The 12995-nt window shown below is 42.3% G+C and overlaps 1 protein-coding gene across 7 annotated transcripts in view; it reads left to right on the forward strand.

Annotated features, from left to right (window-relative positions):
- Positions 1–1621: 1621 nt before the first annotated feature.
- The window catches only part of CNTRL (centriolin), a 90569-nt gene continuing 79195 nt past the window's right edge, over positions 1622–12995 (forward strand). For all 7 annotated transcript variants that reach the window (XR_016037928.1, XM_055427784.2, XM_088838317.1 and 4 more), the window contains exons 1-3: positions 1622–1738; positions 8867–9114; positions 10870–11000. Coding sequence is in view for 6 of the 7 variants with exons in the window: in XM_055427784.2 (XP_055283759.2) it covers positions 8898–9114; positions 10870–11000 (348 nt within the window). In the remaining variant the exon portion in view is untranslated. The remainder of the gene's footprint in view (positions 1739–8866; positions 9115–10869; positions 11001–12995) is intronic.

Genomic DNA, 12995 nt, shown 5'->3' on the forward strand with positions numbered 1-12995 from the left:
AAAAATTACAAGTGCTTAAGATGGGTTCATTGGAAGGACTGATGCTAAAGCTGAAACTCCAATACTTTGGCCACCTTATGCGACGAGCTGACTCACTGGAAAAGACTCTGGTGCTGGGAAAGGTTGGGGGCGGGAGGAGAAGGGGACGACAGAGGATGAGATGGCTGGATGGCATCACCGACTCTGTGGACATGAGTTTGAGTGAACTCCGGGAGTTGGTGATGGACAGGGAGGCCTGGCGTGCTGTGATTCATGGGGTCGCGGAGAGTCGGACACGACTGAGCGACTGAACTGAACTGAAGATGGTTCATAAGGCCCTTCTTGCTTTAGCTTCTGCATTCCAGATTTTTGGCTGCCATCCTGATTTATTTAACATCAGCTCATTGCCAAGTTCCTTCTCCCCATTCCTCCTGGGGTTTGCACAAGCTGCTCCCTTTGCCAAGCAAATTTTTCCCCACTCCCATACTCCTTGACTAAGTTCCTTGGTTCTTCCAAGACTTAAGGATGAGGTGTCATTTCCTCTGGGAAACCTTTGCCTAATACTAAATAAAGTAAGTAAAACATACTAAGAACTTATCACAGGACACAAGAAAGAACTTAGAACTCTTTCACGTGCACTAACTTTGACAACCATCAGGAAGTGGGTAGGATCATCCTGTTTCATAGAGGAGGAAACCGAGGCACAGAAAGAGGAAATTGTTAACAGTGTTACAGACAGGCCACCGACGCTGAAGAAAGGAAGGAACGGACTATGGAAAACTGGTAAGACCAAGGGGTTCGACGTCACAAGGAAGGGAATTGTGCCAGGAGGCGGTCTTCCAAGCGAGCTGCTAAGACTGGAGAATTGTGGTAAAGGAGAGGTAGTGCCTGCCTTGGCGGTTCTGACGGTGATACTGTCCAGGGTACCAGCTGGGAAATGGGAAGCTGGAATGGAGGAACATTGTCCTTAGAGACCACATTTTTAAAAACAATTCACCGTGTTTCCCTAGTATTCAGCAGAGTAAGTGCTAAATTCTGTTAAACTATGTGTTAAAAGTATGTGGTGAAGTGCAGCGCTTTCAGGCAGGCCACAGCCGAAGTTTCTTCAACTGCTTCTTGCTTTGGCTTTCCTGCCGCAACCTGAGGACTGTTCTCAGGACTCCCAGGCTGCTCTCATTCCCGTAACCTCGGGTGCATCTGAAGCCTAAACTGTGTTCCCTCAGAGGTTCATCTGCGTCTGGCCTGTCTGGCCCCTGTAAGAGCATTCGCCTCAGAAACGGGCCGCGCGGAGGAGCGTGCGGCGAGGCACACTAGTTCAAAGCCAGACGGCCAGCAATGGAAATACCGGGGCTTGGTGACAGCGCTACAGCGGTCTCTGAGGTCGTCCTCAGGCCCAGCCCCCGCGGAGCGTGTCAAGGCCCGAGCATGAGAAGTCGGCCGCTTCGCCTCAGAGGAAAGAGCAGGGTCTCCAGCAGCCGGCGGCAGGAAATCTCGCCTCGCGCGGGCTCCCGCGGGCTCCCACGCGCCTTTGCGCGCGCGCGCGGCCCAGGCAAACTAAGCGCGGGAAGCCTGGTCCCGCCCCCACGCTCCGGGGAGGGGCGTGGCCACCGCAGGCTCCGCCCACGCGGCGCGCACGGCCCCACGGCAACCGGCACAACACAACAAGATGGCCGCCGCGCCGCTGGGCGTCTGAGGGAGGCTGCCGGCACCTCTGCGTCCGGCCTCGTCCGGCGGGCTTGCTCGGCCTCGCTCCTTCGTGGTGAGTGCCAGGCCGGGTCTGGGCCATTCTCCGGCCTCCAGGCGGAGCGGGTGGGGACCGGCGGGGAAGGCGGGAAGGCCCGGACCCGGCGAGGGATGGAGTCGGGGCGGGGGCGTGTGCCTGGGAGTTGGGATTGGACGGGAAGGAGGGGCGGGCCCGCAGTCGGCGGGGCGCGCGGAGCAGGGTGGAGGGAGGTTTGGATGAGACGGGAGCAGGTCCCGGGGTGGGGGCTCTGGGATGAAGGACCGGAGCGTGGGCAGGTGTGGACGCGGGGCTGCGGCGAGTGAACGGTGGGGTCCCGCTGCCGAGCGGCGAGGGAGGAGCTGTGCCAGGTGTCCGCGGGGAGTGACTGCGACACAGGATGGTTTGGGTGCCCGGACGGGCGTCCTGAAATCGAGCGGAAAACCGAACGTGGAGAAAAGGAGAGTTAGGATATGGGGAGGAAAAGTTTACAGAAAGGGGAGAGTGAATACTGTGTCGTATAACGGTTAAGGGACAGGTGCCTTTTCAAGTGAAAGCTTGGCTTCACGTCTTGATTCTGCCGCCTGTGCTACTGACCGTCTGTGAGATTTGGGCTTGGTAACCTCAGATATGCAGAAGACACCACCCTTATGGCAGAAAGTGAAGAGGAACTCAAAAGCCTCTTGATGAAAGTGAAAGAGGAGAGTGAAAAGGTTGGCTTGAAGCTCAACATTCAGAAAACTAAGATCATGGCTTCTGGTCCCATCGCTTCATGGGAAATAGAAGGAAAAACAGTGGAAACAGTGTCAGACTTTATTTTTGGGGGCTCCAAAATCACTGCGGATGCTGACTGCAGCCATGAAATTAAAAGACGCTTACTCCTTGGAAGGAAAGTTATGACCAACCTAGGTAGTATATTAAAAAGCAGAGACATTACTTTGCCAATGCCAACCAAGGTCCGTCTAGTCAATGCTATGGTTTTTCCCGTGGTCATGTATGGATGTGAGAGTTGGACTGTGGAGAAAGCTGATCGCCGAAGAATTGATGCTTTTGAACTGTGGTGTTGGAGAAGACTCTTGAGAGTTTTCCCTTGGACTGCAAGGAGATCCAACCAGTCCATTCTAAAGGAGATCAATCCTGGGTGTTCATTGGAAGGACTGATGCTAAAGCTGAAGCTCCAATACTTTGGCCACCTCATGCGACGAGTTGACTCACTGGAAAAGACTCTGATGCTGGGAAAGGTTGGGGGCGGGAGGAGAAGGGGATGACAGAGAATGAGATGGCTGGATGGCATCACCGACTCTGTGGACATGAGTTTGAGTGAACTCCGGGAGTTGGTGATAGACAGGGAGGCCTGGCGTGCTGTGACTCATGGGGTCGCGGAGAGTCGGACGCGACTGAGCGACTGAACTGAACTGAATGTTTCTCGTTTGTAAAAACACTCGCTAATTACTTTTGAGTGTACCTTGTGTGCCAGGTTCAGTTCCGCGTCCCTTAGTCCTTCCCATTAACTGACTTAGAATTTAAAATGACTTGAACGAGGTCATCATTCCCATCTTAAAAGTGATGAAACTGTGGGTCAGAGAGGTTAAATAATTTGCCTATGTCACACGGAAAGTGGAAAATTAACATTTGAACACAACGTTAGTTGTAGAACCCAATTCTTAATGATACATTGTCACTTATAAATGAGGTTAATAATTATCATAATATACATTATCTGCAAGAATTTGTTTGGTAATGTCTTTAGAGTGCTTAGCACTGTCCTTTCTTCACTCATTCAACAAATATTTATTGTGCACCAAATAATACAGCCCCTGCTGTCTTGTAGCCTAAACTCTAGAAGGAGAAAGAAGCAATAATCGAGTTGTTTCTCAAATAATCATTTAATTCTAATTTCAAGGTGTTGTGAAGGATGCTGTTTGGGGCAGAGACCTGATCCTGTTGTGTGTTTTGAGTGTGGAAGCCCTACCTTCTCAGCCCTGTATTCTTAGAGCCTAGCACAGTTCTTGGTGCCTTAAAGTTGTGGAATAAAACTGAATGACTGAATAAAAAATAAACGAATGGAAAGGTTTGGGAAGCTTGATTCCCCCCATACCTGAGTAGCGCGGACAGAGATGTGAGAGGGGAGCTCAGGGTGTTCGTGGGACACAGAGGGACACAGGTGTCAGGGTGTTAGAAGGGAGAGGCAAGTAGATAGCCAGTTGGGTTGAGATGAAGCGAAATGGATGGAGAAGAGTATTTTGTTTGAAGAGGGGATAATTAGAAGCCAGAGTATTCAAATGAATTAGGATGTCAGAATATTTGCTGTGATGAGCAGCTTGGGAAATCAGGATGAATACGGAAATGTGGAGGCAGGGCACTGGAAAGAACGGTAGAGAGATGGAGAAGACTAGTGCAGCGTTAGGGAAGGGAATTTGTGGGAGGACCTGGCAGTCAGACTGGGATGGAGGGTGGGAGGCAAGGTTGACGACCACAGGGTGGAGAGTTGCCCTTGGTGAGGAGTAGGAGTCAGGATATTTGAAAGGACTAGTTGGAACATAAGAGAATAAATGGGTCAGAAGGTATGGGATGAAGTCGAATTATAGGGAAAGTACTGAGACGTAATTAAAGGGTTAAGGGGTTCCATGGGGAGGGATATGGAGGTCAAGAAATGGGGGTGGATATTTGCATATTGGAGTAGCTGGGAAGAGAGATGGAAGGTTTGGGAATTATTGAGGTCTGCCTCATTTGGAAAAGATCAGAGATGATGGAATCTTAGGGAAGGCTGGATAGAGGTAAAGGTGTAGACTCTACTAAGCTGTGGTGGACGGGATTGTTAGATCAAGGCAAGTTTCTGAGTCTGAGAAGGACAGGATTCTCGATCATATGATTTTGATTATCACATCATTCCAGTGGCTTTCTTTTATTCTGCAGACTTTCCTTCTGGGTTTTCAAAATGTGTCTCCAGCTCTGGACTTGTTTTGCTTGTTTTGATTTCAGTTTATCCTGCCCCTTCACACACACTAGCCCTGCCTCTCATCTCTGTCTTCTCTTTTCTATTGCTCGGTCTTTCTATTGTTTATATAATTGCAGACTTGCCTTGGTCAAGCAACATCGCTCTCTCTCTTAAAATCGTGGTTCAAGGTTTTACTGCCGCCAGGTGTCCTTTCTCAAGTACACTAAATCCCTAAGCCCATTTTACTGAGTTAGCTGTTCTGTGAGATCATATGTCCAGGCTTTACAGGAGCTATGGTGACCCAGGGAGGGGGTCTGGGAATGCACTGTGACCTCAGAACCATCATTTAATCTTTCAGGTTACAATTCATTAGAGGAAGGAGTTGGTTTTGATTTCTGGAATCCATTCTAATATATTTATTTAACTCTATTATTGACTAAGGCAGAGTTTTTCTAATCAAGACAGATCTCACGATATTCTAGTGAGGCCCAAAGAGCCTTGGTCATTAGGATGTTGTGCGAGGAATTAAGGATGGTTCAATATTTTAAGAAGTTAGAGATAAGACTAAGGTACAGGGTACAAAATAATTGCGTTGTATAAAAATGTAAGATGTATGTGCAGTTTTAAACCAAGAAACTAAAAGTGTGTATAAAGCATATCTCTGTAGCATGTAGCACACTGTCATTCTAGTTTTGTAATTTTCTATCATGCTGTGAGATAGAGAAAGACATACAGAAGTGGGAACTGGGCCCTGTACTGCTCCTCTTTTATTTTTTAAGTCCCTTGCCCTTATGAAAACTGTATTTAATTCAGGAATGAGTAAAATTGTGTTATTAAAGCACATGCCTCTTAGCTCTTTTTAAGCTTGCTGCTGCTGCTGCTGCTAAGTCACTTCAGTTGTGTCCGACTCTGTGTGACCCCATAGATGGAAGCCCACCAGGCTCCCCTGTCCCTGGGATTCTCCAAGCAAGAACACTGGAGTGGGTTGCCATTTCCTTCTCCAGTGTGTGAAAGTGAAAAGTGAAAGTGAAGTCGCTCAGTCGTGTCCAACCCTGAGCGACCCCACGGACTGCAGCCTACCAGGCTGCTCCATCCATGGGATTTTCTAGGCAAGAGTACTGAAGTGGTTTGCCATTGCCTTCTCCGTTTCAAGCTTGAGTATATTATTATTTAGAAAGAGAGCACCAGTGCAATCTAATACAGAATGAGGTGTATTACTAAGAGACTTTTTGCCTTGGCAGAATGTTAAGATAGAAATTGTTTGCCACACTTGTGAAATTAGGTCCTAAAGCTTTGTGGTTAAGACATCAATTGCAGTTTTGTGAATTGAGGGAAGCTTTTCTGACCTTTGTGTATGATTTGACATGAAAAAATGAAAGAGAAAGTAAAGACATAGATTTGCAGTTTAAAGTGATCTAGATTGTTGGAAAAAGGCAGTTGTCCTTGTTGTACTGTATACCTGTGAAACAATAATCACTTTAAAAAAAATGAAGCAGGTTTTTGTTACCTTCAAACTAGTCACCTTAAGACGCTAGATTGTGAGTTCAGTGATGCTTTCATTGTATTAAATTTTCTGTTTTTCCTTCAAAAAAATTAAAATGTTTTAAAAATCTACCATTTATTTTTATTTCTTTTTCTTCCTTCCTGTTTTTATTTTATTATTTTTTTTTTTGGCCATGCCTCACACAGCCTGTGGGACCTTAGTTCCCTGACCGGGAATCAAACCCACAGCCTCTGAATTGGAAGCATGGAAACTTAACCACTGGACAGCCAGGAAAGTCCCTGGCATTAGGATTTGAGCTTTCCGAAAACTTTGGGTTGCAGATTACTTTCCAAAAAAATAGTTTGTGTTTTGTCTTCACACTTTAGGGCTTCCCTGGTGGCTCAGTTGGTAAAGAATCTGCCTGCAATGCAGGAGACCCAGTTTCAACCCCTGGGTCGGGAAGGTCCTCTGGACGAGGGAATGGCTACTCACTCCAGTATTCTTGCCTGGAGAATCCCATGGACAGAGGAGTCTGGTGGGCTGCAGTCCATGGGGTTGCAAAGAGTTGGACCCAACTGGGCATCTAACACATAGACATACTTCACATTTTCAGTAGTGAGGGTATGGGAGAGTATGGATATTGAGTAAAGTAGAATCATTGTTAATACAGCTTGTTCAAGACCTATACATCTTACAGCATTTTTTGGTCTAAAAGTTTGGAAGATTTATAATTTTTGCAGTGTACTTATAAAAGCAGTTGTATATCATGAAAATCTTTTTTGCATAAACCTAACTTGTAAGTTAGGACTCTTGGTATTGAGGACTGATACTGCTCATGAAGATAGCCTTTTGTTGAAGTATTGAATAGCATTTTATTGTTTCTAGGTTCTTTATGAATAATGCATTCAATAAATAGTAATTATCTGCCATCTTCTAGGCTCTGTTCTTGGCCTGGAATACATCAGTGAATAATAAGCGCTACTTTCATGGAACTTAAATTCTACTTGATTAATTGTGTGATTTGACTTACAAGTTAATTTGAGAGAAGAACTGATTCTCATCATTACTCCAGCTAGCATTCTATCTGAATTTGGATGTTTACCTAATACCACTGGATTTGGCAGTGATTTCTTGGACATGACATCAAAGGCACAGGTGGCAAAAGGAAAAGTAGACCAGTTGGATTTCTCTAAAATTTTTAAATTAGTATCGAATGACAATATCACAGGGACCTCCCTGGTCACTCAGAGATAAAGAATCACCTGCCAGTGCAGGAGACATGGGTTTGATCTCTGGGCCAGAAAGATCCCACATGCCACAGAGCAGCTGAGCTGTGTGCCACAAGTAGAGGAGCCTCAGTGACTGAAGCCAGAGCACCCTAGAGGCCATGCTTCGCAACAAGAGAAGACACCACAATGAGAAGCCCTCGCACTGCAACTAGAGAAAAACCCAAGCAGCCAAGGAAGACCCAGCACACTAAAAATAAATAGTTCTAAGACAATATCAATTAGAAGAAAGGAAACCATGGGGTGGGAGAAAACTTTTGCAAATTATTTATTTGAGTAAAGTTAATATGCAGACTATATAGTGAGAACTGGTGAAAAGATTAAAAAAAAAGAAAGACCAAAGGCAAGCATTTGCAACACCAGATATTAGATATAGAGGTCTGTGTGGCTCCAGCCCACAAAGTCTAGGAAACTAGAGACAGAACCGTATCATGAGGGATTTCACAGGTCATGATAAAGATTTCATTTATTACAGACCCAGAGATTAACTTTTTAAATAGATCACTCTGGCCACAATGTAGTGATGGAAGAGGAAGGGAAGACAGCTTGTGGACAAAAGTTAGAAGCTGTTATAGTAGTTTGATGAGTGTGTGGACTAGAGTAGACGAGAGGGGAGGTGGAAAGAAGGGGACTAATTTGACAGATACTTAGGAAGTAGAATTGACAAAACTTGGTGATTGGTTGGCTACGGGGGTTCTGGCTTATTCACTAGTAAGGGAACGCTGAGGGAGGAACAGGATGGGAAGAAAATGAGGGCGGGGTGAGGGAAATGATAAGTTCAATCTGGACATGTTGATTCAGGATGCCAATGAGATGTCAGGTAGACAGTTGAGAATAGGTGTCTGGACTCAGAGAAGAGTTGGCTTGAAAATATAAATATCAGTAGAAAGGTGGCATTGGGAACCATGGGTGTGCATTAGATTGTCTCAGTTAAGTTTAGAGAGAGATCAGAGGGGACCTGAGGAGCTCTGACATTTAAAGCGTGAATAGACGAGCCTTGGTCAGGAAAGGAGGCTGAGGGGTGGCCGGGAAGACGGGAGGAGAATGTGGTGTCCCAGAAGCCAGCGGAAGAGACCGCTGCAGGAAGGAGAGAGCCCTGATCAGCAGGAAAGGCTGCTGGTTGTCAAGTGTCTCCAGCTCTGTGCACTCCAGAGCTCTTTGTAAGTGGAAGAAGCACTGTGACTAGTTTGGTCCAGTAAACTGAGAACCAAGTTGACAGATAAGGCTTCTGGCTGAAGTACATGTCAGTCCAAGACCCTCTGAAGGTCTCTCTTCCCTCTGGTAAGGTAATCAGCAACGTCTGAAGTAGTGTCTGCTTCCGTCAGCTTGGAGTAGTGTGGGTTGCAGCATCTATAACTTCTGAATTTAAAACTTTGTAGCCTTGAAAATTGTAGAAATAGACTAATAGATTTGATAGCTCTAAAAATTAACCTTGTTAAATATACTGGAAACTCTTACAGGTTTTGATGGATACCTGGCTTTATTCTTGCAATGAAGAAAGGTCCTCAGCAAAAAATTTCCAAAACAAAGATGCCACCATCATCTCACTCTCCTAGTCCATCATCTCTCACGTCCAATATGAGATCTAGGTCACTTTCACCTTTAAACGGATCTGAGACTCTGCCTTTTCATTCTGGAAGACAGTGGTATGAGCAAGTCGAGATTATAGGTGAAAACACTATGCTTTTGGACTCCCACGACCAGAAAGGTAATGCTTCTTAATCTGCGAATTTCACCACATACTCTTCTAAGTACAGATGGAAAATGTTGAACTTACATTTTTGGTCCAAATATAACATCCTACTAGTAACTTGACCCATTCTTTTTGACAGAAATTGTCTAAGGTCAGTGGAGGATGGAGGCTTCTGGTTGAGGGTGAAGACGTCTGAAAGGGTTAGGAGAAGGGTTTCCAGAAAGAGGAAGCTTTATTTCCTGTGGTAGGAGAGTGCTTTAAAGTTCATATGCCAGTTTACCGTCATCCTTGGTTGATCTGGTCACTTCAGAATGGAGTGCCTTAATTCAGTATAAGCATGTTGTCCCCCCCTGGGCTGTTCCAATCTGCTTATAGGCAAGCTGCCAATCTGTGAATGGACTGAATCTCACATCAGGGACATACACATGAATGTTCACCAAGGTTTTTATTTTTTTCCTAAAAGCATTCCGTCAATCTAGAAATCTGTTTTCAAAAATGGGTTCTTTTTTTTAAGAAATTTACTTACTGTAATTAAATACAAAGAAAACTTTTTTGTGATTTCTTTGCTATGTCATGAAATCATGGTCATCAAATTCTGTTGATGAACACTGATTAATGTCTATTAATAAATATCACCAGCATTGAGTTTGGACTCTACCCTTGCTGCCCACTGGCACATTGTTGTTTCTAATTTGATTAACACTTTAGAATATTTTCTTCTCTAGATTGGGCCAAATTTTTAAAATTATTTTATGTTGAACCAAAATAAATGTAACACTAACTTATTATAAGTAATCATGGGGAAACTTTGGCCCACAGCGTGGATCTGAACCCAGGATTAATTATTTTTGATTCATAAAGAACCAAGAGACAGTTTTCTTTTGATGGGTGCTTTTGTGGAGTTTGACATGGCCATTAAAATGATTCTTAAGTTGGAGTGTAGTTGGTCTACAGCGCTGTGTTAGTCTCACACGCGCAGCAGGGCGAGTCAGTCACTCATACACATATACGCTCTTTCTTAGGCTCTTTTCCGTGTAGGCCATTACAGAATATTGAGTAGAGCTCCCTGTGCTGTACTCACATGGCTTTAATAAGCTTTGATTGTAATACCCAGGAAGGTCTTGAGATAGGGTATGCTATCCGTTAAGTTAGTACTTTATCTCTATAAAATATGTTGTGTTCCCCTGTATTTAAAAGAGCAACAAATTTGAATTTCCTACCATAACAAAAAATAGGAAAAGGAAATTTTTAAGAATTCCAGTATTTTTTAACTCGATTAGAATTGTTTAAAGCAAAAAACTAAATAATCCAATATATTTTTAAAAAAACTAACATTAAAATACTACTAAAACCCTCAATGCTGCCCATACTTAAAAGTATAAATTTTAGATTCATCTGCCTAGGTTCAAGTCCTAGATTTGCACATTTTTAGTGGCAAGAGCTTGAACAAATTGTTTTTCTAATTTTTTTAATAAAGGAGAATAGTAATTTCTATCCCAAAGGTTTGTTGTACAAATTACGTTTTTTAATGTAAAGCATTTAATACAAAGCTCGCACACAGTTAGTATTTATGAAGTATAACCTATTGTCATCATTTTGAAATGCTATATAAAGTAAAATATTATTTAAACATTCCAATTAGAACTAGCCAATTGTTTTTACAGTTGCATGGTTTAGATTTTTGTTGTTGTTGTCTAACATTAAGACAATTTGTTTCTCAGAGTATTCATGTCTTCCTCTTCTGATAGTGATCTGTTTGTATGATTTCAGAAGCTGACTCACATGCAGGAGTTAGATATATTACAGAAACCCTTGTTAAAAAACTTACTAAACAGGAAAATTTGGCCTTGGTAAAATCTCTGAACCTTTCACTTTCCAAAGATGGTGGCAAGAAATTTAAGGTAGGTTACCAACATTTATGAATACAGACATTGATTTTAATTTTTGTGCTTTAAAATGAAAAAAAAATATATATATATGGAATTTACAGTACTGTTTCATTCTAATGTTGATGGATTTGCTGCAGATCTTTTATTGTTTCTAGTGAAAATTCTCCATCAGAAGTGTGAAATCTTCAAATTTATAACCTTCTTTTATTCTACATGTTATTGATTCCCTCTAGAAAGGGTCAGAAAGCTACAGTCTAGATGCCAAATTAGGCCTACTGCTTGTTTTTGTTAAGAAAGCTTTATTGGAGCACAGCAACACTCATTTATTTCCATCTTGTCTGTGGCTGTATTTGTGTTACAACATCAGAAGTAAGTGATTGTCAAAGAGACTATATGTGCCTCACAAAGCCAAAAAATATTTGTTATCTGGCCTTTTGCAGAAAAAGATTACTGATCCCTACTCTAGACTGTTTACTGCTTTATTCTGTTCATAAACTATACATCATGAGTACATTGAAATTTTATTTTTTAAATAAAAATAGTTTCTTATTGTTTATTTTTATTATTATTTTATAATTTTTGTTATTTTTATTATTTACAAATTAATATTTTTGGTTGGAAAAAATATAAACTTAGATGCCTCCTACTTCAGTCGCAAAAATTAATTCCAGAAGATTGACAGTCTTAATGAAAACAAAACAAAAATCAACCAACAATAGTGCTATAAAAGTATTAGGAAAGAATATATTTTTAAATCTTAGAGTTGGGAAGGCCCTTCTAATCGGACACCAACCCTAATACCACAAAGAAAAATATTGACAGATTTAGCTTACATAAAGATTAAAAAGTGGTGTTTAATGAATTATTATCTTTTAAAAAGTTAAAGAAAAACAACAAGCTGGCAGATAGTGTTCCCAGTATGTGTAACAATATCCACGTAACATAAAGAGCTCCTATGATTCAATAGAAAGAGACAGTTAAATGGTAAATGTGCGGAGGGTAAGTCTGTTCACAAAAGTATTATAAATGGCTGTTAACATGAAAATATATTCAGTTTCATTAATGTCAAAGAGATAAGACATAGAACAATGGTTTGATGCCATTTTCCTTCTTGTATGTCTAATGAACAAGAATTAAAAAGATTATTTCAGCATTCAGAAAGATGTGAGAAGTGGACCTTCTCATTTGGTCTTAGTGGATGTATAGATGGGTACAGCATTTTAGGAAAACAGTTTGATAATGTTTATCAAAATTTCAAATGTACTTATTTGATCCAGCAATTGAGTTTATACTTTCTGAGTTTATCTCACCAACACAGCAGTTCTGCTCCTTGATGTCTGTTAATATTTGCACACGTATCCAAAAGTGTCTGAAGAGTAATGTTTATTAGACATTATTTAAAATAGAAAAGTTGGAAATAACCAATTGTCTGTCAGTAGGGAATTGCTTAAAAATTATGGTGCAGTATACCATGAAATGGACTTCCCTAGTGGCTCAGTGGTTAAAAATCCACCTACAGTGCAGGAGTTGCAGGAGACACAGGTTTAATCCCTGATCGGGAAGCTCCCCTGGAGGAGGGCAGGGCAGCCCACTCCAGTGTTCCGGCCTGGAGAACCCCACGGACAGAGGAGCCCGGCGGCCTACAGTCCATGGGGTCACAAAGAGTTGGACACAACTGAAGTGACTTAGCATGCATGCATACTGTGAAGTACTGTCAAGTTTCTTGAAAAGCAAGAACAAGAACAAAAACTCCCAGAACTCTGTGTATTAATGTGGGAAAATGTTCCAGTATATTTAATGGAAAAAACAAATTCTAAAATATTTTTAGTAAGGTCTCAAAATACTTTTTTAATTCATTCAAAATACATTTTTAATGAATAGAAAGGTCTGGGTGTATATACACTGGTCTGTTAACAACAGTTACCTTTGAGCAGTGAGATTTTTTGGTGGGGGAACTAAACTGGAGACTTGATGAAGAGCGCTTTTTATGTTTTGTTTGAAATTTTT

The sequence above is a fragment of the Moschus berezovskii genome, chromosome 7, assembly GCF_049115385.1.
Source record: "Moschus berezovskii isolate FMDL1 chromosome 7, NW_MosBer_1.0, whole genome shotgun sequence".
Lineage (NCBI taxonomy): Eukaryota > Metazoa > Chordata > Mammalia > Artiodactyla > Moschidae > Moschus > Moschus berezovskii.